General features: G+C 45.4%; 1 protein-coding gene and 1 non-coding gene across 3 annotated transcripts in view; one reads left to right on the forward strand and one right to left on the reverse strand.

The window, feature by feature from the left end:
* Positions 1 to 11171: 11171 nt before the first annotated feature.
* The window catches only part of TMEM185A (transmembrane protein 185A), a 41839-nt gene continuing 29760 nt past the window's right edge, over positions 11172 to 23250 (forward strand). For both annotated transcript variants that reach the window (XM_005908151.2, XM_070365736.1), the window contains exon 1: positions 11172 to 11419. In XM_005908151.2, the coding sequence (XP_005908213.2) occupies positions 11187 to 11419 (233 nt within the window). In that variant the 5' untranslated portion in view covers positions 11172 to 11186. The remainder of the gene's footprint in view (positions 11420 to 23250) is intronic.
* Positions 19144 to 19215, reverse strand: TRNAY-AUA (transfer RNA tyrosine (anticodon AUA)). Its single transcript has one exon. It is a non-coding gene; the product is annotated as a tRNA-Tyr (tRNA).

A 23250-nucleotide genomic window follows, 5' to 3' on the forward strand; every position in this document is an offset into this window, starting at 1 on the left:
GTGTCTATTCATGAAATGAACTGACTGATGGGTGACAGTACTAGCCCAGGGGAAGTCCAGCAAGCATGACAATAGCAGCCACGACATATCAAGAGCAACCCAGGGCATTCCGGGGGAGGGGCATTTCCCAGGGGCACCATCCGCTCCAGTAGACACTGCATAAGCACAAACCACCCAGGCACCCAGGTCATTCTCACCAAGGTGGGGCCAAGCACAAGGAGCTCCCTGCCCATCAGAGAGAAGCTCTCGCATTCTCTAAGTGCCCTGAGCCTGCCCCTTTAGGTGCTGGTGGGAGTTGTCTCAGCCACCGTTCTTCTCCGGAGAAGCCCCCATTCCCCACCCACAGTTGATGTCTGCTCTGACCTCTAGCCTCCTTGGCAAAGGACTGACCTCCTGTCTGGCTCTCACCTACCCTCCTCTGTGGCAAATATCACTGGCTACTGCTTTAGGGACCTTTGTGAGCAAGGAAGGAATCCCAGGCCTTTGCTTGTCCTGGTTCCTTGAGCTAGGCCTGGGTACAGGGATAGGGCTGGGATGGTGTTGGGATGCAGGATTTGAAGCCAAGGGATACTCACAGGATTACATCTGGGTGGAAAGCCACATGTGCTCAAGCATCCAGAAGGAGGGGCATCCCAAAGACCCACAGTCTCAAGGGCTCACCCTGCCCTGCAATCACTGTCCTTTAAAGGACAGGCTTCCCCTTGCCTGACAATCAGTCTGCCCGGAGCAGTGAGCCTGCAGGAGAACATGGAACTCTGCAGCAGCTGGGAGAGAAGTGAGGAGAGTGGGCATGGAATGAGAGAGCAGGACTGTAGCCTGAACATAAGAGCAGCCTTCAGTGGGCTGTGCCTCCAACCCTCCATGTCCAGGAGCCTTCTCCATCCTCACACTCTCTATGCTAGATCTCACCCCTCATCCAGGATCTAATATTCATTCCAGGGGAGATGGTGTCTTGAGGGGTTTAGGAGAGCTGCTGTGGGCAGTGTCCAATGTCAGGCTCTCTGTAGAATGGAGACTGTAACAGTACAACTTCTGAGCCTTGATATGAGTTATATTATTATATTAGGTTCCTAGAGCTGCCCAACAAAGTACCACAAATTGGCGGGCGGGGGCGGGGCGTGGGGCGGGTTGTGACTTCTCTCTCTTTCCTCAAGGCTCAAGTGATTTTCTGAAAGTCACAGTGGTGGTAGGGCCATGCTCCCTCTGATGGCTCTGGAGGAGGCTTTTTCTTGTTTCTTCCATCTTGTGATGTCTCCAAGTGTTTCCTGGTTTTTGGCTGATTATTCCAGGCTCTGCTTTCATGCTCTCATGGCTGTCTCCCCTCTGGACATGCCTATGTTCAATTTGCCCTCTTCCTATACAGATAACAATCCTATGGGATAGAGTTCAGTTCAGTTGCTCAGTCATGTCCGACTCTGTGACCCCATGGATTGCAGCATGCCAGGCCTCCCTGTCCATCACCAACTTCCAGAGTTTACTCAAACTCATGTCCATTGAGTCGGTGATGGTATCAAGCCATCTCATCCTTTGTCGTCTCCTTCTCCTCCCGCCTTCAATCTTTCCCAGCATCAGGGTCTTTTTAAATGAGTCAGTTCTTTGCATCAGGTAGACAAATTATTGGAGTTTCAGCTTCAACATCAGTCCTTCCAATAAATATTCAGAACTGACTTCCTTTAGGATTGACTGGTTGGATCTCCTTGCAGTCCAAGTCTTCTCCAACACCACAGTTCAAAAGCATCCATTCTTTGGCGCTCAGCTTTCTTTATAGTCCAACTCTCACATCCGTACATGACCACTAGAAAAACCATAGCCTTGACTAGATGGACCTTTGTTGGCAAAGTAATGTCTGTGCTTTTTAATATGCTGTCTAGGTTGCTCATAACTTTTCTTCCAAGGAGTAAGCGTCTTTTAATTTCATGGCTGCAGTCACCATCTGCAGCAATTTTGGAGCCCCCCAAAATAAAGTCTGCCACCATTTCCATTGTTTCCCCATCTATTTGCCATGAAGTGATGGGACCAGATGCCATGATCTTAGTTTTCTGAATGTTGAGCTTTAAGCCAACTTTTTCACTTTCATCAAGAGGCTCTTTAGTTCTTCTTCACTTTCTGCCATAAGGGTGGTGTCATCTGCATATCTGAGGTTATTGATATTTCTCCCAGCAATCTTGATTCCAGCTTGTGCTTTATCTAGCCCAGCATTTCTCATGAAGTACTCTGCATATAAGTTAAATAAACAGGGTGACAGTATACAGCCTTGACATACTCCTTTCCCTATTTGGAACCAGTCTGTTGTTCCATGTCCAGTTCTAACTGGTGCTTCCTGACCTGCATACAGATTTCTCAAGAGACAGGTCAGGTGGTCTAGTATTCCCATCTCTTTCAGAATTTTCCACAGTTTGTTGTGATCCACACAGTCAAAGGCATTGGCATAGTCAATAAAGCAGAAACAGATGTTTTTCTGGCACTCTCTTGCTTTTTCAATGATCCAGAGGATGTTGGCAATTTGATCTTTGGTTCCTCTGCCTTTTCCAAATCCAGCTTGAACATCTGGAAGTTCACGGTTCACGTACTGTTGAAGCCTTGCTTGGAGAATTTTGAGCATTACTTTACCAGTGTGTGAGATAAGTGCAATTGTGCAGTAGTTTGAGAATTCTTTGGCATTGCCTTTCTTTGGGATTGGAATGAAAACTATGGGATTAGGCCCAGTCTAACGACCTCATCTTAATGTGACTATATCTACACAGGCCCTATTTCCCCTTCAGTTCCCCTGGTAGCTATGGGCATGAAGATTTCAGCATACCTTTTGCGGATATAATTCAAACCCTAACAAATACCTGCATATGAAGTGGCTGACCCAGAGTTGCTGCTCAGTGACAAGGGGCTATTTTTACTGAGTATTCAAGATGTACCTTCCCCCACATTTTAATATTCCCACATCTATGTATGTCTAAGGATCCATTTATGCATTGCTTGATGCATATTTTTCTCTTTTCAGTTAAAATGTTATCAAATGGATGACCTATCTCATGTCTGTGCAAACATGGTTTAACTTGTTCTATAATAAGATTCAAAAAGCTTCAGCATGTCCATGCCCTGGGAGAATGAGAGGGCAGCTGCCCACAGATAATGCCTGTAGCTACTGGAAACTTAGAAAGCAGAGATCATGGTTCTGACAGAGGTGGGGGACCCAGGGTGAGGTCTAGGGTGTGGGGAAACTGCTTGCTAGCGTGGCTCTTGTGTAGCTTGGACTCCCAAATTCATTTCCTGAGCATCTATAACCTAAGGGGCTGCAGGGAGGCTGAGCTGTCAGGACACAGAATTTGGTGAGAGCACCACCCCCTTAGAATGCAGAGAGGTCAGGGCAGGGTGGAGCACCATGCATGGGGCTGGAGAAAACATTTTAGGAGGTGGCAGGATCCCACTGTAGATGGGAGACTGTGACAGAGCAATCTATCCATCTGACAAATGTCTACAGCTGCTTGACTGTTCCAAGTGGTGCTTGTCAGAGGCCCAGAAGCCTCCCTCCCTACCTGGAATACTTTCCTGGAGTCTCTGGTGGCAAGAGAGGTCCACAGCAGAAGCCACAGGGACATACTGGTGGCCCTAGAGGCCCAGACACAGCCTCCCTACTTGACCTTACAACAGGAAATGGTCCCTGCTTGCTTTAGTGGGTAGCTTGCTCCAGGAGAGGTGTTCATCCACTGGCTCCCAGGGACAAGTGACAAGAGGGCCAGAGAGGCCTGGACACACCCCTCCCTCTTGTCCCAGCAGCAGCAGTATGCTAATCCTAAGGGACTCCTCCCAGCAAGGGGTGGCCCTTCTGATCTCTGAAGGAAGATGTAGTGGGGGAGGGGGGCAAAGTTCAAGCAGAATGGAAGCCCCTCCCTGAGCTCCTCAAGCCCCCAAACCCAGCCTCTGCCAGGGAGCTCTCAGGGCACAAGAGACTAGGCACTTACGGAGTCTAGCTAAAGGAACCAGAAACAAAGGGTCCTCTCTGGAAGTGGGCATGGATGTGGGGGGTGCATCATATAAGTGAAGTCTTGGGGACTCCAGGGATTTTCTCATTGGTGGCATTCAGGATGAGCCCTTTCAGGAACTCAAGAGTGCAGAATTTCAGGTCGAGAGGGCCAGTACAGTAATACAATTCACGCCCCAACCACTCAAGCTAAAGAAGCTGAAGTCAACAGTTCTGTGAAGACCTACAAGACCTTCCAGAACTAATACCAAAGAAAGATGTCCTTTTCATCATAAGGAATTGGAATGCAAAAGTAGGAAGTCAAGAGATGCCTGGAGTAACAGGCAAGTTTGGCCTTGGAGTACAAAATGAAGCAGGACAAACGTGAACAGAGATTTGTCAGGAGAAAGCACGTCATATGGATACCCTCTTTCAACAACACAAGATATGATTCTACACCTGAACATAACCAGATGATCAATATCGAAATCAGATTGATTATATTATTTGCAGCTGAAGATGGAGCAGCTCTATACAGTCAGCAAAAGCAAAACATGGAGCTGACTGTGGCTCAGATCATGGACTCCTTATTGCCAAATTCAGACTTAAACTGAAGAAAGTAGGCAAAACCACTAGGCAATTCAGGTATGACCTAAATCAAATCCCTTATGATTATACAGTGAAGGTGACAAATAGATTCAAGTGACTAGGTCTGGTAGCCAGTGCCTGAAGAATTATTGACAAAGGTTTGTTTCCATTATTGTACAGGAAGTGATGACTAAAATAATCCCAAAGAAAAAGAAATGTAAGAAGGCAGAGTGGTTGTTTGAGGAGGCTTTACAAATAGCTGATAAAAGAAGACAAGTGAAAGGCAGAGGAGAAAGGGAAAGATATACCCAACTGAATGCAGAGTTCTCAAGAGTAGCAAGAAGAGATAAGAAAGACTTCTTAAGTGAACAGTGCAAAGAAATAGAGGAAAACAGTAGAATGGGAAAGACTAGAGATCTCTTCAAGAAAACTGGAGATATCAAGGGAAAATTTCATGCAAAGATGGACACAACAAAGGACAGAAACAGAAAGGACCTAACAGAAACAAAAGAGATTAAGAAGAGGTGGCAAGAATACACAGACCTGTACAAAAAAAGGTCTTAATGACCCAGATAACCAGGATGGTGTGACCACTCAGCTGGAGAAAGACATCTGGGATGTAAAGTCAAGTGAACTTTAAGAAGCATTGCCATGGACAAAGCTAGTAAGGGTGATGGAATTCCCACTGTTGTTGTTCAGTCGATCAGTCGTATCCGACTCTTTGCCACCCCATGGACTGCAGCGTGACAGACTTTCCTGTCCTTCACTATCACCTGGAGCTTGCTCAAACTCATGTCCATTGAGTCGGTGATGCCATCCAACCATCTCCTCCTCTGTCATCACCTTCTCCTCCTGCCTTCAATCTTGCCAAGCATCAGGGTCTTTTCCAATGAGTTAGCTCTTCACATCAGGTGGCCAAAGTATTGGAGCTTCAGTCTCAGTATCAGTCTTCACAATAAAAATTCAGGACTGATTTCCTTTAGGATTGACTGGTTTGATCTCTTTACAGTCCCAGGGACTTTCAAGAGTCTTCTCCAACCCACAGTTCAAAAGCATAAATTTTTTGCCATTCAGCCTTCTTTATGGTTCAACTCTCACATCCATATATGACTACTGGAAAAATCATATATTTGACTATATGGATCTTTGTCAGCAAAGTAATATCTCTGCTATTTTAATATGCTATCTAGGTTTATCATAGCTTTTCTTCAAAGGAACAAGTGTCTTTTAATTTCATGACTGAAGTCACAATCTGCCCCCCAAATTAAAAGTCTGTCATTGTTTCCATTGTTTTCCCATCTATTTGCCATGAAGTTATGGGACCAGATGTCATGATCTTAGTTTTCTGTTGAGTTTTAAGCCAGCTTTTTCACTCTCCTCTTTCACCTTCATCAAGAGGGTTTTTAGTTCCTCTTCACCTTCTGACATAAGCATGGTGGCATCTGCATATCTGAGGTTATTGATATTTCTCCCAGCAGTCTTGATTCCAGCTTGTGATTCATCCAGCCTGGCATTTACCATGATGTACTCTGCATATAAGTTAAATAAGCAGGGTGACAATATACAGCCTTGAAACATTTCTCTCCCAATTTGGAACCAGTCCATTGTTCCATATTCAGATCTAACTGTTGCTTCTTGACCTGCATACAGGTTTCTCAGGAGGCAGGTAAGGTGGTCTGGTATTCCCATCTCTTTAAGAATTTTCCACAGTTTGTTGTGATCCACACAGTCAAAGTCTTTAGTGTAGTCAATGAAGCAGAAGTACATATTTTTCTGTAATTCTCTTGCTTTTTCTATGACCCAATGGATGTTGGTAATTTGATATCTCATTCCTCTGCCTTTTCTAAATCCAGCTTGTACATCTGGAAGTTCTCAGCTCACATATTGTTGAAGCCAGCTTAGAAAATTTTGAACATTACTTTGCTGGTAGGTGAAATGAGTGCAATTGTGTGGTAGTGTGAACATGCTTTGCCATTGCCCTTCTTTGAGATTGGAATAAAAACTGATCTTTTCCAATCCTGTGGCCACTGATGAGTTTTCAAATTTGCTGGCATATTGAGTGAAGCACTTTTAGAGCATTATCTTTTAGGATTTAAAGTAGCTCAGCTGGAATCCCATCACATCTGTTAGCTTTGTTTGTAGTAATTCTCCCTAAGGCCCACTTGACTTTGCACTTCAGGATGTCTGGCTCTAAGTGAGTGATCACACCCTAGTGATTATCTGGGTCATTAAGATCTTTTTTTTTTTTTTTTATAGATCTTCTGTGTATTCTTGCTACCTCTTAATCTCTTCTGCTTCTATTAGGTCCATACTGTTTCTGTCCTTTATTGTGCCTGTCTTTGCATGAAAAATCTCTAATTTTCTTGAAGAGATCTCTTATTTTTCCCATTCCAGCTGAGCTATTTCAAATCCGAAAAGATGATGCTGTGAAAGTCCTGGACTCAATATGGCAGCCAATTGGGAAAACTCAGCAGTGACCACAGGACTGGAAAAGATCAGTTTTTGTTCCAATCCCAAAGAAGGGCAATGTCAAAGCATGTTCAAACTACCACACAATTGTACTCACTTCACGTGCTAGCAATGCAACGCTCAAAATCCTTCAAGCTAGGCTTCAACAGTACGTGAACCAAGAACTTCCAGATGTTCAAGATGGACTGAGGAAAGGCAGAGAAATGAGAGACAAAATTGCCAACTTCTGTTGGATTATGGAGAAAGCAAGAAAATTCCAGAAAAACATGTACTTCTGGTTCATTGACTACACTAAAGACTTTGACTGTGTGGATCACAACAAACTGTGGAAAATTCTTAAAGAGATGGGAATACCAGACCACCTTACCTGCCTCCTGAGAAACCTGTATGCAGGTCAAGAAGTAACAGTTAGATCTGAATATGGAACAATTGACTGGTTCCAAATTGGGAAAGGAGTATGTCAAGGCTGTGTATTGTCACCCTACTTATTTAACCTGTATGCAGAGTACATCATGGGAAATGCCAGGCTGGATGAAGCACAAGCTGGAATCAAGATTTCTGGGAGAAATAACAACCTCGGATAAGCAGATGATACCACTCTAATAGCAGAAAATGAAGAGGAACTAAAGAGCCTCTGGATGAAGGTAGAGGAGAGTGAAAAGCTGGCTTAAATCTCAACAGAAAACTAAGATCATGGCATCTGTTCCCATCACTTCATGGCAAATAGATGGGGAAACCATGGAAACAGTGACAGACTTTATTTTTCTGGGTTCCAAAATCACTGCAAATGGTGACCTCAGGCATGAAATTAAGACACTTGTTCCTTCGAAAGAAAAGCTATGTCAAACCTAGACAGCATATTAAAAAGCAGAGCCGTCACTGTGCCTAAAAAGGTCTGTCTAGTCAAATATGTGATTTTTCCAGTACTCATGTATGGATGTGAGAGTTGGACCATATAAAAGGCTGAATGCCAAAAAAAGAGATGCTTTTGAACTGTGATGCTGGAGAAGACTCTTGAGAGTCGCCTGGACAGCAAGGAGATCAAACCAGTCAATCCTAAAGGAGATCAACCCTGAATATTCCTTGGAAGGACTGATGCTGAAGCGCCAATACTTTGGCCACCTGATGCGAAGGGCCAATTCATTGGAAAAGACCCTGATGCTGGGAAAGATTGAGGGCAGGAGTAGAAGAGGGTGGTAGAGGATGAGATGGTTTGATGGCATCATCAACTCAATGGACATTAATTTGAGCAGACTCCAGGACATGAAGAACAGGGAAGTCTGGCATACTGCAGTCCGTGGGTCACAAAGAGTCAGACACAACTGAAGGACTGAACAACAACAACAAGGGCCAGCCTCGCTGAAGAAGCTCTCAAGTAGGTCCCCCAGGAACCCTGGGGCAGGTGCTGTTCCCCAGCAGGCCTGGCATTGGTTCCTAGCTATCCCTCTCTGCACTGGAGGGACAGTGACACCAGTCTAAGTCCTCTGTGTTCCCTTCATTCTGCCACTGTGGTGGCCTGGGGGAGCAGCCCTGGTGGCACGGACAGCTGGGCAACAACTATTTTGTTCCCTGACCCAGGTCTTCCATGACCAGAGTGTCTGAAGGCAGCATTGGCTCCTTTTAGGGCCCTGCTCTTCAGAAGCCCACCTTCCACTCACCACATTGGAGTCAACGTGAATGTTGAATTGGAAAAGTCACCTACTTATCCGAAGGGTAGCATAAATCCAAGGTGGTCTTTAAAACTATGGTCCATATATACACTGAAGTTTCTTGAACCCAGTAACACGTGTCCACTCCAAAGCCACATGGATATGCTTTCTGGTTTACTTGGGGTTCATGCCTTTTCAACCCAGAACCATTTCAGGCCTTTGTATGAATATTATTGGCAGCCTCTAAGTAAGGTGGCCCTAAAATGTGGTAGACAGTCCAGGCTGGCTAGAGATGATGAAGGTGTCATCCTTCGCATGGCTCAGGGGCTTTGCTCAATGCTCGGGTCACTCATGGATTTGTCCACACAGGCCACTGAAGCTTTGGGCTGCTGCACAGGGTCAGACACTGAGTGAGGGGTCTGAGATGAGCAGCAGATTGGCAGCAGAGTCTTTTGTGCTTGTTGGAAAGAGACAAGAGGGTCACCTGGATGCTCTGAATCTTATTTCCATGGGAGCTCCAGGAAAATACATGGCAGGGCCACCAGTGAAGTTGAGGCAGTGCAGGCACCTCCACTTCTCAAAGGTTCAGGATGGGAGGCTTGGATAGTCGAATTTTTCCTATATGTCCTCACGGACAGGCCTTTATGCTCCCTTGGTAATTTGGCTTGTCAGGACAAAAGAATACAGTGACAGTTGTTTGTGCATTGGCATCCTGTTCCCCCAGGCTAGGCAGCCCCCACAGGCTGATCATCTTGGATGTGGGGGGGTACTGCCGGCCTACAGAGCAGTGGCTCAGCTCTGAGATTCTCTGGGACCTCACTAAAGTAGTGCCTGCTCTCAAGTCTCTGGAGTCTGAGCAGCCTGTTTGGTCTCTGTCCATGAATCTCTTGAAAGGGCAACAGTACCTGGTACTCAAGTGTCTTAACTGACCAACAATCTCACTCTTAATGCCTGTTTGGAGTGAGGCCACTAGTAAGGAAGTGGTGCTGGCCAATCTGGTCACTGGCAAGTATCTCTTTTTTTTTTTTTTTTGCAGAGTGTGGGCTTCAGGTTTGTCAGGAACTCCAAGTCCTACATCCTTCATTGCTGGGCAGCTCAGGGCATATTATACAAGCTTTTCTGTGCCTCAGCTTTCCCTTCTGTATTTCTATGCCCATTGAGAACCTCCTCAGGGATAGACAAAGGACTCCACTGGAAGGATGGGCTGGTGAGATAGACTCAAACTCTAGGACAGTCCTCTGGTGCTTCGGCAGCTAACAAACTTGATTCAGGTTACTCATCCTTAAAAACAGGTCATATAATAATACCCACTCCCTAATGGGTTTGGGAAGCCTAATTACCACTTGTGAAATGTTTTGCAAGTTCTCAAAAGAAAGGTAATACATCATAGCAAAGTATGACTCTCATAATTGTGATATTCTCAAGCTGCCTCCAGGGCTAAGTCCTATAAAACTGCCATTTGAGAAACTGCAATTGTAACAAAGTATAACTATTACCCATAATGATAGGAGACTAATGTCTAAGGTATTCCTGTGCCCATGGAAAACTCGTATCAGCGGGGAAGTGAAGAAGGTAGACTAGGCCACCTGCTTGAGCTTGTTCTGCTAATTCCAAAAGTTAACAGACTCCTTGAAGAGAGGCCCCTGCAGAAGCACCAGATAGCAACAGTGTTCTCAGAGCACCGAGTGTGCACCAGGCAGTGTGTTATGCATGCTATCTCACCGAGTCTTGCCAAGTTTAGGAAGTAGGTTTTATTATCTCCATTTTGCAGAGGAGAAAAAAATGAGGCTCAAAGATGTTGACTTGCCCAAGGAAAATGAACCCGGCAGTTATAAATAGGATGGCTCATAGTGCAGGAAGAGCTGGGCCAGGTGGGACGTGACCACAGAGTCTAGGCAGGAGCCAAGGAGACTTTGAACTAGGTTAGCAAAGCCAGGATAACTTCCAGATTTCCAGTTTGGGCACCCCACCTTGCAACCAAGCCGGTGATTAGGTCTACTGCCAACGCAGAGAGGCAACTGAGGAGGGGAAGGCCGTAGGGAGGGCGGATGACTTTGGAGCGGGGTAGCCTGAGTTTGGGACGGCCAGCATATCTCCTTGCGCTGACGTGGGCCTTGGGAGGGAAGTTGAGAAGCGGTCATTGACACGTTTGACAGGTGAAGCCTGGGAGGAGATCGCCAAAATGCAATGTGATTCCTGGAGTCACTACCCTCAAGGCTCAGTTCTCGCTGAGGGAAACCTCCAGAAGGCAGCGCGGGCCAAGGTGTCAGGGGTCCGCGAAGACCACCCCGAGGGACTCCCGGGCGGACCGCTCCCTCCCCGTGGGCCTGCGCAGAGTCAGCACCCTGTTTGGTTCTCCGCGCCCTCCCCCGGGTCCCCTGTCCCTCCGGCCTCCGTTGTCCCCGCCGTCTCTTTAGCCCGGTGCGGGGCCGAGGGCCGGGACCTTCGCGCGCCGGGAGCGGGGACACCGGCGTCGCGCATTGCCCACCGCGCTCCTCGGGCCGGCGGGGCGGGGCTCAGGGCGCATGCGCAGCGGCCTTACGGAAGCCCGGAAGGAGGGGAGGGAGGTGCAACTCAGGTTTCTCCGGGAGGCGGCGGCGGCGACAACGGCTACGCGGCCAGTGCTGGCACCATGTACCCGCTGTAACGCGCAGACCGTGCTGCTCGGGGGGGCGGGGGGAGGAGGAGGAGGAGGAGGACGCCGCCGTGAGTTCTCCGCCATGAACCTGAGGGGCCTTTTCCAGGACTTCAACCCGAGGTGAGGCGCCGCCCGCACGGCTTGGGGAGGCGCGGCGGCCGTGATGCCGCGGTGGGCGACGGGGCCTGCCCGAGCCTCGGAAAACCGATCGGCCTCGGCGCCGACCCGCTGCTCCTCCTGCGTCCGCTACATTCAACCTCCGGCCCACCGTCCCTTCTAGAACCTCCCGGCCGCGGCCCCAGCCCTGCCGGAACCCCGCGCCCCTCCGCTCGCCCTCCCTTGTCGATGTCCCGACTTCCCTCTCACCACTCCATCTTCTGGCACCCACTGCCTGCCTCCGTTCGCCGGGCCAGGGCCGCTTCTCTTGACCCGACACCCCTACCCCCCACCCCAGCTGTTTCCTCCAGTTCCTCCCAGCCCTTGAGGTTTGCCTTGGACGTTTGCCCAAACCTCGCTTGTTTGCTTCTTTGTGGAACTGATATCTGAAATACTGTTGAATCCTTGGAGTCCGTGTCAGGGTATGGCGGGACCTTACATAATGCTTTCTGGGGGGTAAACCTGACAATTTTCCATGCGTGTTGTCTCATCAGTCTTGATTATATGTTTATTTGCAGGAAGTAGATATTGCTGTTCTGTTTCCCAGATGGGGACTAGCGAGTGGACAGGATGGAAGGCACTCAGGCTAAGGAATCGAGCGTCTCTCCTTGCACTACTTGCCCAAGTGTTCTGTAACTCTTTTACGTCCTCAGACTGTGAACTCCCTAAAGCAGAGATGGTCTCCTACTCAATTCTCTATTCCCAACAGGCCCCTGCTGTGTCTGACACACACAGGAGCCACTTGTAAAATGTGGAACTAAACTGAGCCCAAAGACCAGGCCATATGTAACTGGGGGATTTTCTGCTCATGTGAAAAATAAGGAGTTGGTCTAGCTGATCTCTTAAGTCCATTGCCCTGTGAAGAGAGTGCCCTGTCTCTCATATTTGCTGGTTGGAAGCCACGCATTTGATGAACCTTTCCTATGCTGGGTCCTGGGCTGGGAGCTTCAGATACTGGGAGGGCCCATGGGAATGGAGAAGGGCAGGGAAATAGACGATTTATGGCAGTGTGCAGTGTTGTACGGAGAAGGCAATGGCACCCCACTCCAGTACTCTTGCCTGGCAAATCCCATGGACGGAGGAGCCTGGTAGGCTGCAGTCCATGGGGTCGCGAAGAGTCGAACACGACTGAGCGACTTCACTTTGACTTTTCACTTTCATGCATTGGAGAAGGAAATGGCAACCCACTCCAGTATTCTTCCTGGAGAATCCCAAGGACGGGGGAGCCTGGTGGGCTGCCATCTGTGGGGTCGCACAGAGTCGGACACGACTGAAGCGACTTAGAAGCAGCAGCAGCAGTGTTGTACTGTGGCAGCCCAGGAGAGACCACTGTCTAGGCTGCTTGTGGGGGATGCAGGGAAGTCTTGGGGGAGAGATAGAGGATGAGTGTGTGTGTGTGTTGGGAGTGCCATCTCCTTAGGGATGGTGATGTTTTAAGCTGCAAGCCACTGTGACTTCCTGAGTGCTCTTACTCCTCTTTGAGCACTGTCCTGTTCATCTTCTGTCTAGTCTGAAGTGCCAGTGTGCCCATCCCAGTGCAGTCATTATCACTGTTGGCCTTCAAGATGCTCTGCATAGAGGAGCTTGTTGAGAGCAAGTAGCAGAAAACTGACTACATGCACCGCCTTCCTCTGCTGCTCCTAGGTAGGGGTTAGGGTTGATCTCCGGGATAGCAGAGTTGAATAGGCCTTGTGTAGCTACAGTGTTTGGTGATGGTGATGAGAACGATAAGATCTGAATTGTTTTGTGTCCTTGGGCCACTCACTTATCTGTTTTATTGGTAGCAGAATAGGGAGGCCAATTTAATGATTGATTGCAAAGCGCTTTACAAATAGAAAGCTCCAGGACAATTTTGCAAGGTGACAAGAGCATTCTAAAGCTACAAAGAGCTGCCTGGAGTGATGGAACTAACAGCTGGCGAAGCAAAACCATGCTGCACAGATAACGTCCTTAACCACTTTTTTCGGTAGCTTCTCCCCTTGCCCCCCAAAATTTGCACATGAAAATTATAATCAAATACCAGCTATCTAAAGGCTTCCCAGGTGGCACTAGTGGTAAAGAACATGCCTGCCAAGGCAGGAGACCTAAGAGACGTAGGTGCGAGCCCTGGGTTTGAAAGATCCCCTGGAGGAGGAAATAGCCACCTAGTTCAGTGTTCTTGCCTGGACAATCCCCATGGACAGAGGAGTCTGGCGGGCTACAGTCCATGGGGTCACAAAGAGTCAGACACAACTAAAGCGACTTAGCACACACACATGCACCAGCTATCTAAACAGGTTTATAGTAAACATCACCATATTTGTCAGCCCTTTAGTTCTCCCAGGATTGAGATGCACAACTCCCTGGGAAGTGTAAAGGTGTGGTGGGTCAGTGGAAGTGAGCAGTGTTTCCTCACGGTGGAGACTGCTGAGACAGTGGCCAGCTCACGTTGGCAGCTGCCAGTTTTCAGCTGGCGGTGTGTTATGTCTCACGGGCATACCTTGTTTTTGACACTGTTTTGTCATTTTTAGTCTTGCTTCATGCCAAGGAGGACCTGCCGGAGAGCTCAAAGCAAGCTGAGGGCTGTGCCAGGGCCTCCAGCTTTGCCCCCTGCCTGGGATTCAGAGCCCATTCCACACCTGCCTCCTAGCCCAGCACCTTGGCACACACTGTTCTCTTTGTTGGGAATGTTCCCCTCTCCTCCTGACCTAGTGAACTGTTTCTCTTTGAGGTCTCAGCTCACTTCTTGCTTGCTGAGGGCAGCTTTTCTGCCTTCCCCAACCAGCCCACTGAGCCCTGTTTGTACCCCTGTGCATAGAGTGCTGTGCTCCTCCTCCATGCACTCCTCTGGACCCTTGTGTTTGTCTGTGTGCTTGTGTGATTAATGCCTGTCTGCCCCGTGAAAAGACAAATGTAGCTCTGTCAGGGCAGGGACTTGACTCTGTGCATTATGGTAGCCTGCCTACCTGACTCAGAAAGTGTTTGTGGGAGGGATGGATGAATGAATGAACAACTCACTCTGTAGAGTCACTGTCTTCCTCATGGTCTGCGGCCTGGTTCTCTTTCTTCTCACCCCCTTCCCTCCTTCAGAATGCAGCCCTTCCATCAGAGAGCTGGGAACACCGTGACACCAAGCAGACTGTGGCTGCCTTGACTTTGCATATTGTGTGTGTCACAGGAATAGTCACTGTCAATAGTCAAGGCAGGGGCCATGACTCCAAATCTCCTTTCCAGCCTTTTGATCTTGGTGAGTCTGAATCTGCTGCTGTATTGCCAACGCTCTGGGAAGTGGCACAGACAGAATGATTCACAGCTGTCAACACTCAGATGTGCAGGACTGCCAGCTGACCTTCTGCCTAGTTGCATCTGGCTCAGAACTGGTTGATCATGAGCTTCTTTTTAGTTACAGAGGTTAAGGCTTGCTGGTAATTAACAAAAGGGAGCTGCCTGGCCTTTAAGAGGTGTTTGTAAAGTACATGTAAAGCATTCCTTCATCAAACATCTCCCTGGTTCCTGCTGCATGCCAGAGATGTGCTGGGTGCTCAGAGTACAGTTGTGAATGGGATGTGGTCCCTCACCACGCTCCTCAAGCCCAGCAAAAGAAGCAGAAATGGAAACAGATTAAAATTCACACAGGATGAAGCATTCCAGGGACAGGAACCTAAGAACCATATGCTGTGGGAACATGAGGGGCAGAGCCACGAATTCTGTCTAGCTCAATAGGGAGGGTTCCACAGCCTGGTGCTGAAGAATAGAATTATAGGCTTTTGTCAGACCAGAGGGCAGGGAGGGTATCTTAGGAGGGATGAAGTATGCAGAGGTGCAGGGTCATGGGAAGGCCTGGTGTGTTAAGACAGTGGTGAAAGGTCAGTGTGGTAGGGACATTGCAGACAACGCCCATCATGTGATTTTAAAATACTCTATCTACATAGTGCTCACAATTCCTGTAAATATTTTTGGCACATTACTGTTTTTTTTTTTTTTTTTAATGATGCATCAGTGGTGAGTGTATGTTGGTACTGTTAATGAACTCCTAACCTCCCAAATGTCTGTTTATCTGTCGTTCTGTCATCTCAAATTACCTATAGTAAGAAAACCCTGTTGATTATAGTGAGGTTATTATTAATAATAGCTATGACTTATGCGACACCTACCACGTGCCAGGCACAAGGTCAGTGCTCTGTACCCATTATCTTGAATCTTTATAGCAGCCCTGTGAGTTTGATATCAGCCTTGTTTTGTAGAGTCTTAGCTTGTGACTTCCCTAAAGCCACACAGGCAACAAGGGGCCAAGTCAGGATTCTAAGAGGTTGGTCTCCTTCTGAAGCCTTTGCTTTTGGGTAGACCATGCATGCCCCCCCCCTCTAATTTAGTGACATGCCCCCCACCCCAATCATGGCACAGTAGGTCCAATATACTAAGGAGTCTTCTATTTATGAGTGGTAATTAAACAAAGCAAACCTTGTGTTTGAGCTGACACATCCAAATGAGTGTTATCTTTCAAAGAAGTTACTTAGGGAAAAGGTAAATATATACCTGTTGCATTGCTCATACCCCTTGTTACTCATCTGAAATTTTCCTTTGAAGCAAATCATCTAAGAAAATCTATCTCACTGCTTTATAATCATATACAATTGTTTAACCAAAATAGTGCCACCTAGTTTGATCACATTTCCTATTCACCAAACAGCTCTGACTGACTTTTGGCCATTTCCAAAAATCCACTGTCAATGAAGATTTGGCACCATTGAGGGTATTCAAAAGAACAGACTGTGGGTTCTCAAGGCAAGTCCAGGAGGAAAGGTCCAAAGATGACTTGAGCAGTCAAGTGGGATTAATGCCCTGCCTCCCAGGGGGACTGTTTAAATGAGAACAGTCTCACTTGAATGCAGAATTTCTGGTTTCGAAAATATCATTCCCATTACTTGCTAATTACACACACATTTTTCTTGGGTACTAGTTCTTTGAAGAGCAGGATGGTGAGGGGCTCGATAAATGTGCAGATTGTTGGGTACAGAGAGAGATGAGCCATTGGGAACTCTGTTATAGGGGAGAGACAGTGGATTGGAGCCGTTTTAGATAGTTTCCTAGGACTTTGGAAGTGAAGCTTCCCAATATTGAGCTTGGGGTTTCCAATTGCGTTGCTAGATCATAGGTCATGCCTGTACAAGGAGACTAGAATTTAAGATGAAATCCCTGAACTCTGGAGATAGGCTCTTTATAACTGACGATTTGTACTTTGTCACCTATTACCTAATAGTAAAATGATTGCTAAGTGAGCTTGTTACAACTGGTTTCTTTGGCCATACTAGAGGTAAAATTCATCATTTACAGGCACTTTCTTATCCCCTTATCTTAATGAGTGGATATATGAGCAACCTAGTGTGGAGAGAGTGACCCCCACCCCACAACCACAAAGCTGGGAAACAGTTCCCACAGTCCTGGGTTCTATCTAGTCCTCCTCAAAAGTCATTTGCTTTTATTTGGCTTTTGTGTGTTGCCAGTAAATGACTAAATTTTGTAAGGTTCTGCTCAGTGTAAGAGGTGCAGTTCCTTTAAAATGTTGGGAGAGTGTCAGCAGCTTGTCAATTGGAGCCATTCTCTGAAGTTACAGACAGATGCTCACAGGGATGTGTCACCCAGAGCATGTATGTGTGCCTGCTTCAGGTAAAGCCAGCGGCTTTCACTGGAGAAAACTATGAGTTCAGTTGCATTCTTTTGACTTGTAGAAAACAAAATACTAGAACTTTATACTCACAGTGTCATCTCTTTATTTGGTATATTCCCTCTGTCCCTAAATCCTTTTCCCCTCGCTCCAAGGTGGAGAGAGGGGATTTGAGCCTTAAGCAGAGAGCTCCGTGTACATTTCAGAGAGGATGCTAGCTTTGTAGTTTGACTCATGTGACTCTACTTAGTGATCTTGTATTGACATTACAGATTCAGATGAGAGTGTAGTAAATCCATTTTTAGGGTGTAATTGGAAGAGTGAAATTGAGGAAGTGGTGGTTCGATATCAGAATATCCACTGGAACCTCCATTTGCTGATTGGTGGAGAATTGAGCAGTCTGTTTTTATACTTGGATTCTGGTCTGAAAGTTTCTTGAAAAGTAACTCATACTAGTTTAGGCTTTTTTTTATTTTTAATGATTTTTTTTTTTATCGTGGTAAAAGTCACAGGATATAAAACATACTGTTTTAACAGTATTTATCTGTTCAGGTCAGTGGCATTAAGTCTGTTTACATTGTTGTGCAACTGTCACCATCATCCATCTCCTGAATCTTTCACCTTCCAAAGTTTAGACTTTTTTAAAAAAGTAAACTTTCTTATCACTGTGTTACTGCTGTGTCATAATCTCTTCCTGCCAATCAGCTTTGAAATTTCCTATTTAATAGGCAGTCGTATTTTTCACATGGGTTTAAATGTATTGGTATTGTTGAGATACTATTCTTTTTCTTCCCAGTTAAAAACGTGTATAAATTCAACATTTTATAATTTCTGATGGTATTAATTTGTTTTATTTGATTGACTCTGGAGTTGTTTGTTTTTTCAAAGAGCCAGCTATTCATGTTACTTATTGATTTCATTTTGGTTCCACATTTCTACTTCTACTTTTATTATTTCCATATTTTGGCTTCTTTGCTTTTTTCCCTTAAAATTATTGATCTTTCTTATTTTAGGCCTGTGATAGCAGAATGATGACACCTGTCCCCCAAATATGCCCACATCCTAATCCTTGGAACTTCAAAACACATTCCATTACACAGTAAAGGGAAATTAAGGTAACAGCTGGAATTATGGTTGCTAATCAGCTGACCTGAAAATAGGGGAGATTATTCAGGATTTTCTGGCTGGGCCCATTATCCGAGGTCTTAAATGTAGAAGAGGGAGGCAGAAGAGGAAGTCAGAGTGAGTCAGTGTGGGGAAGAGTGCTGGATCTTTGAAACTGGAGCTGGGGGTTACTAGCCAGGTCTGAAACAGCTTCTGTGTGTGCATGTGCTAAGTCGCTTCAGTCATGTCTAACTCTGCAACCCTATGGGCTGTAGCCCATCAGGCTCCTCTGTCCATGGGATTCTCCAGGCAAAACACTAGAGTGGGTTGCCATGCCCTTCTCCAGGGGATCTTCCTGACCCAGGGATCGAACCTGCATCTTTTATGTCTCCCACATTGGCAGGCAGGTTGTTTTCACTAGAGCCACCTGGGAAGCAGCCTCTTGAAGCTGGTAAGACAGGGAAACATTCTCTCATAGAGCCTCCAGGAGGCTCAGAACCCTGGTAACACCTTGATTTTCATCCAGTCAGACCATTTCAGACTTTCGACATTCAAAACTGTAAAGATACTGTTTGTGCTTTTTAAACCACTAAGTTGGTGCTAATTTTGTATGGCTACAATAGAAAACCGATACCACAACACTTCATCCTCTTTAGATTTTTCTAACAACAGTATTTGAAGAAGTTATATTTTGTTATTATTTGTTATTATAAATTATTATTTGTCCTCTTGTAAGGTCACCTTTTTTCCTTGATATTTTTAATTTTTCATGTAATAGACCCAGAGCTCTTAATATCCCTTTGAAAAGTAAAAGTGAAGTCCCTCAGTCGTGTCCGACTCTTTGCAACCCCATGGACTGTAGCTCGCCAGGCTCCTCTGTCCATGCAATTTTCCAGGCAAGAGTGCGGGAGTGGGTTGCCATTTCCTTCTCCAGAGGATCTTCCCGACCCAGGGATCGAACCCGGGTCTCCTGCATTATAGGCAGACGCTTTACCATCTGAGCCACCAGGGAAGTCTAATATCCCTTAAATTATGTCAAAAATTATTAAATACTTTTCCAACATTTTAATTTTCATTATTTCCAATACTTTTTTTTTTTTTTTTTTTTTTTTTTGCCTTACAGCTACTGAATTTATTTATTTTTTTCTAATTTTATTTTATTTTTAAACTTTACATAATTGTATTAGTTTTGCCAAATATCAAAATGAATCTGCCACAGGTATACATGTGTTCCCCATCCCGAACCCTCCTCCCTCCTCCCTCCCCATACCATCCCTCTGGGCCGTCCCAGTGCACCAGCCCCAAGCATCCAGCATTGTGCATCGAACCTGGACTGGCAACTCGTTTCCTACATGATATTTTACATGTTTCATTGCCATTCTCCCAAATCTTCCCACCCTCTCCCTCTCCCACAGAGTCCATAAGACTGTTCTATACATCAGTGTCTCTTTTGCTGTCTCGTACACCAGGTTATTGTTACCATCTTCCTAAATTCCATATATATGCATTAGTATATTAAGTAATAGAACTCTTTTAGGGAAGATAATGTATTTAGCTTACAGGGTTTACTCTCCCCCACCTCATTTATTTTTTTGTTTGTAGTCTGAAACTCCTTTGGAAAATTTTTGCCTCCACGTATTATCTAATTTACCTAAGAACCTTGTGTTTGTCATTGTCCTTGCATTTGTTAATGTTCTAATCCACTTTTTTCTTTTAAAAATCCTTTCTGTTTTCCAGTCCATTGTTTCTGGTACTGATATATGTAGCTGAGGGCTTTGGTTGACAAATTGGTTCTGATTTTCTAGATTGTGTGATATCCCCCTGTGCTATCAGAGAGAAAAAGTTCTCTCACCTGCTAACTTTGTGTTTCTACTAGCTCTTGAATCTCCCTCAAACCCTTTTCTTTTCTGAAGTCTAGGAACATCATTCTTCTCTTGGCATCTTGCACTTGCAGCGCTCTCCCTGGGTGGCGGCTTGTAAAGGCCTCTCTCCTTGTTTCTGAGCATGAATAATCATAACTAACATATATTTAGTGCAGGAGTTATCAAACTGTTTTTCACAGACCCCCTTGGGGCCTTGAGAAACTTGCCAGGGATCTGCGAGGTCAGAACTATTTTCATAATAATATGAAGACAGCTTTCGCTGGGTTGCCATTTCACTCTGGTGAGTAAACTGCTGGCACCTGAGCACAAATCAAGCTGGTGCCAGGAAAAGTGAAAGTGAAAGTTGCTCAGTCGTGTCCAACTCTTTGTGACCCCATGGACTATAGTCCATGGAATTCTCTAGGCAAGAATACTGGAGTGGGTTGCCATTTCCTTCTCCAGGGGATCTTCCCTACCCTGGGATCGAACCCCAGTCTCCTGCATTGCAGGCAGATTCTTCACCATCTGAGCCACCAGGGAAGCCCTTCTGATAAAATAGGTTGTGATAACAACTAATGTGCTTTTTTTGTTGCTATAATATAGTGAAATGTGTCAGCATTTAAAGATCTTCATTACTCAGTGCACTAATATTTTCTGGTTGACCTATATGGAGTTAAAATCATGCAAGGATAAAAGATTCATTCAAAGTGCAAGAGAGACCAGTGTATTTTAATGTAGCAGACTATAAAAAGTTCACTGAAGAAATTCCCTTGTGGTTAGGACTCTGTGTTTCATTGCTAAGGGCACAGGTTCAGATCCTACTTGGGGAACTAAGATCTTGTAAGCCTTGCAGCATGGTCAAGAAAAAAAGTTTATTGATGGTGTTTCAGACTCCACTTCAAGGAACCACCACTTATTGAGTTTTGGTGTCCTACTGAAGAAAAAAATCCACCATTGTCTCAAAGACCAATTAAAATACTCAGTTTTTTTCTGATGACATATCTGTGACATCAGCTCTTCTTCACATGCTTGAACCCAGACAACATCAACAGAATGAATGCAGACATAAATATTATAATCTAGGTATCTGCTATGAAGCCAAACATTTTATTTTTTCTGATTTTTAAAAAAATTTTATTTGAAGGATAATTGCTTTACAGTATTGCATTGGTTTTTACCAAAGAGAAACATGAATCAGCCATAGGCTTACCCATGTCCACTCCCACTTGAACATCCTTCCCACCTCCCTCCCCATCCCACTGCTCTAGGTTGTTATCCAGCCCTGGTTGGAGTTCCCTGAGTCACACAGCAAATTCCCATTGGCTATCTATTTACATATGATAATATATGTTTCCATGTTACTCTCTCCATACCTCCCACTCTCCTTCCCCAACCCAGGTGTGTCCATAAGTCTGTTCTCAATGTCTGTGTCTCCATAGCTGATCTGCAAATAGGTTCATCAATACCATCTTTCTAGATTCCATATATATGTGTTGCTGCTGCTGCTGCTAAGTCGCTTCAGTCGTGTCCGACTCTGCGCTACCCCATAGACGGCAGCCCACTAGGCTCCCCCCGTCCCTGGGATTCTCCAGGCAAAAACACTGGAGTGGGTTGCCATTTCCTCCTCCAATACATGAAAGTGAAAAGTCAAAGTGAAGTCGCTCAGTCGTGTCCGACTCCTGGCGACCCCATGGACTGCAGCCTACCAGGCTCCTCCGTCCATGGGATTTTCCAGGCAAGAGTACTGGAGTGGGGTGCCATGGTATATGTGTTTCTCTTTCTGACTTACTTCACTCTGTATGATAGGCTCTAGATTCATCCACCTCATTAGGACTGACTCAAATGTGGTCCTTTTTATGGCTGAATAAATATTCCATTCTATATATGTACAACAACTTCTTTATCCTTTCATCTGTTGATGGACGTCTAGGTTGCTTCCATGTCCTAGCTATTGTAACTAGAGCTGCAATGAACATTGGGTTACCCGTGTCTTTTTCAGTTTTGGTTTCCTCAGGGTATATGCCTAGTAGTGGGATTACTGAGTCATGGTGGTTTTATTCCTAGTTTTTTAAGGAATCTCCATACTATTCTCCATAGTGGCTGTATCTATTTGCATTTCCACCAATAGTGCAAGAGGGTTCCCTTTTCTCCACACCCTCTCCAGCATGTATTGTTTGTAGATTTTTTTGATGATGGTCATTCTGACCATTGTGAGGTAATGTCTCATTGTAGTTTTTACTTGCATTTCTCTAACAATGAGCAATGTGGAGCAGCATTTCATGTGTTTATTAGCCATCTGTATGTCTTCTTTGGAGAAATGTCTGTTTAGGTTTTTTTGCCCATTTTTTTGATTGGGTTTTTTTTTTTTTTTCCTGGTGTTGACTTGTATGAACTACTTATATATTTTAAAATTAATCCTTTGTTAGTTGTTTCATTTGCTATTATTTTTTCCCACTCTGAGGGTTGACTTTTCACCTTGTTTATAGTTTGCTTTGCAAAAGCTTTTAAGTTTAATGAGGTCCCACTTGTTTGTTTTTGTTTTATTTCCATTATTCTAGGAGGTGGGTCATAGAGGATCTTGTTGTGATTTATGTCATAGAGTTTTCTGCCTATGTTTCCTTTAGGAGTTTTATAGTTTCTGGTCTTACATTTAGGTCTTTAATTAATTTTGAGGCTATCTTTGTGGATGGTGTTAGGAAGGGTTATAATTTCATTCTTTTACATGTAGCTGTCCAATTTTACCAGCACCACTTATTGAAGAGACTATCTTTGCTCCATTGTATATTCCTGCCTTCTTTGTCAAAACTAAGGTACCCATAGATGTGTGGGTTTATCTCTGAGCTATCTATCTTATTCCCTTGGTCTTCTTGTTCAGTTGCTCAATCATAGCTGACTCTTTGCCACCCCGTAGACTGCAACATGCCAGGCTTCCCTGTCCTTCACCATCTCCCTGAGCTTGCTCAAATTCATGTCCATTGAGTCAGTGATGCCATCCAACTATCTCGTCCTGTCATTGCCTTCTTCTCCTGCCTTCAATCTTTCCCAGCATCAGGGTCTTTTCCAATGAGTCAGCTCTTTGCATCAGGTGGTCAAAGTATTGGAGCTTCAGAATCAGTACTTCCAAGAATATTCAGGATTGATTTCCTTTGGATTGACTGGTTTGATCTCTTTGCAGTCTCAACAGT

The sequence above is a fragment of the Bos mutus genome, chromosome X (genome assembly GCF_027580195.1).
Source record: "Bos mutus isolate GX-2022 chromosome X, NWIPB_WYAK_1.1, whole genome shotgun sequence".
Lineage (NCBI taxonomy): Eukaryota > Metazoa > Chordata > Mammalia > Artiodactyla > Bovidae > Bos > Bos mutus.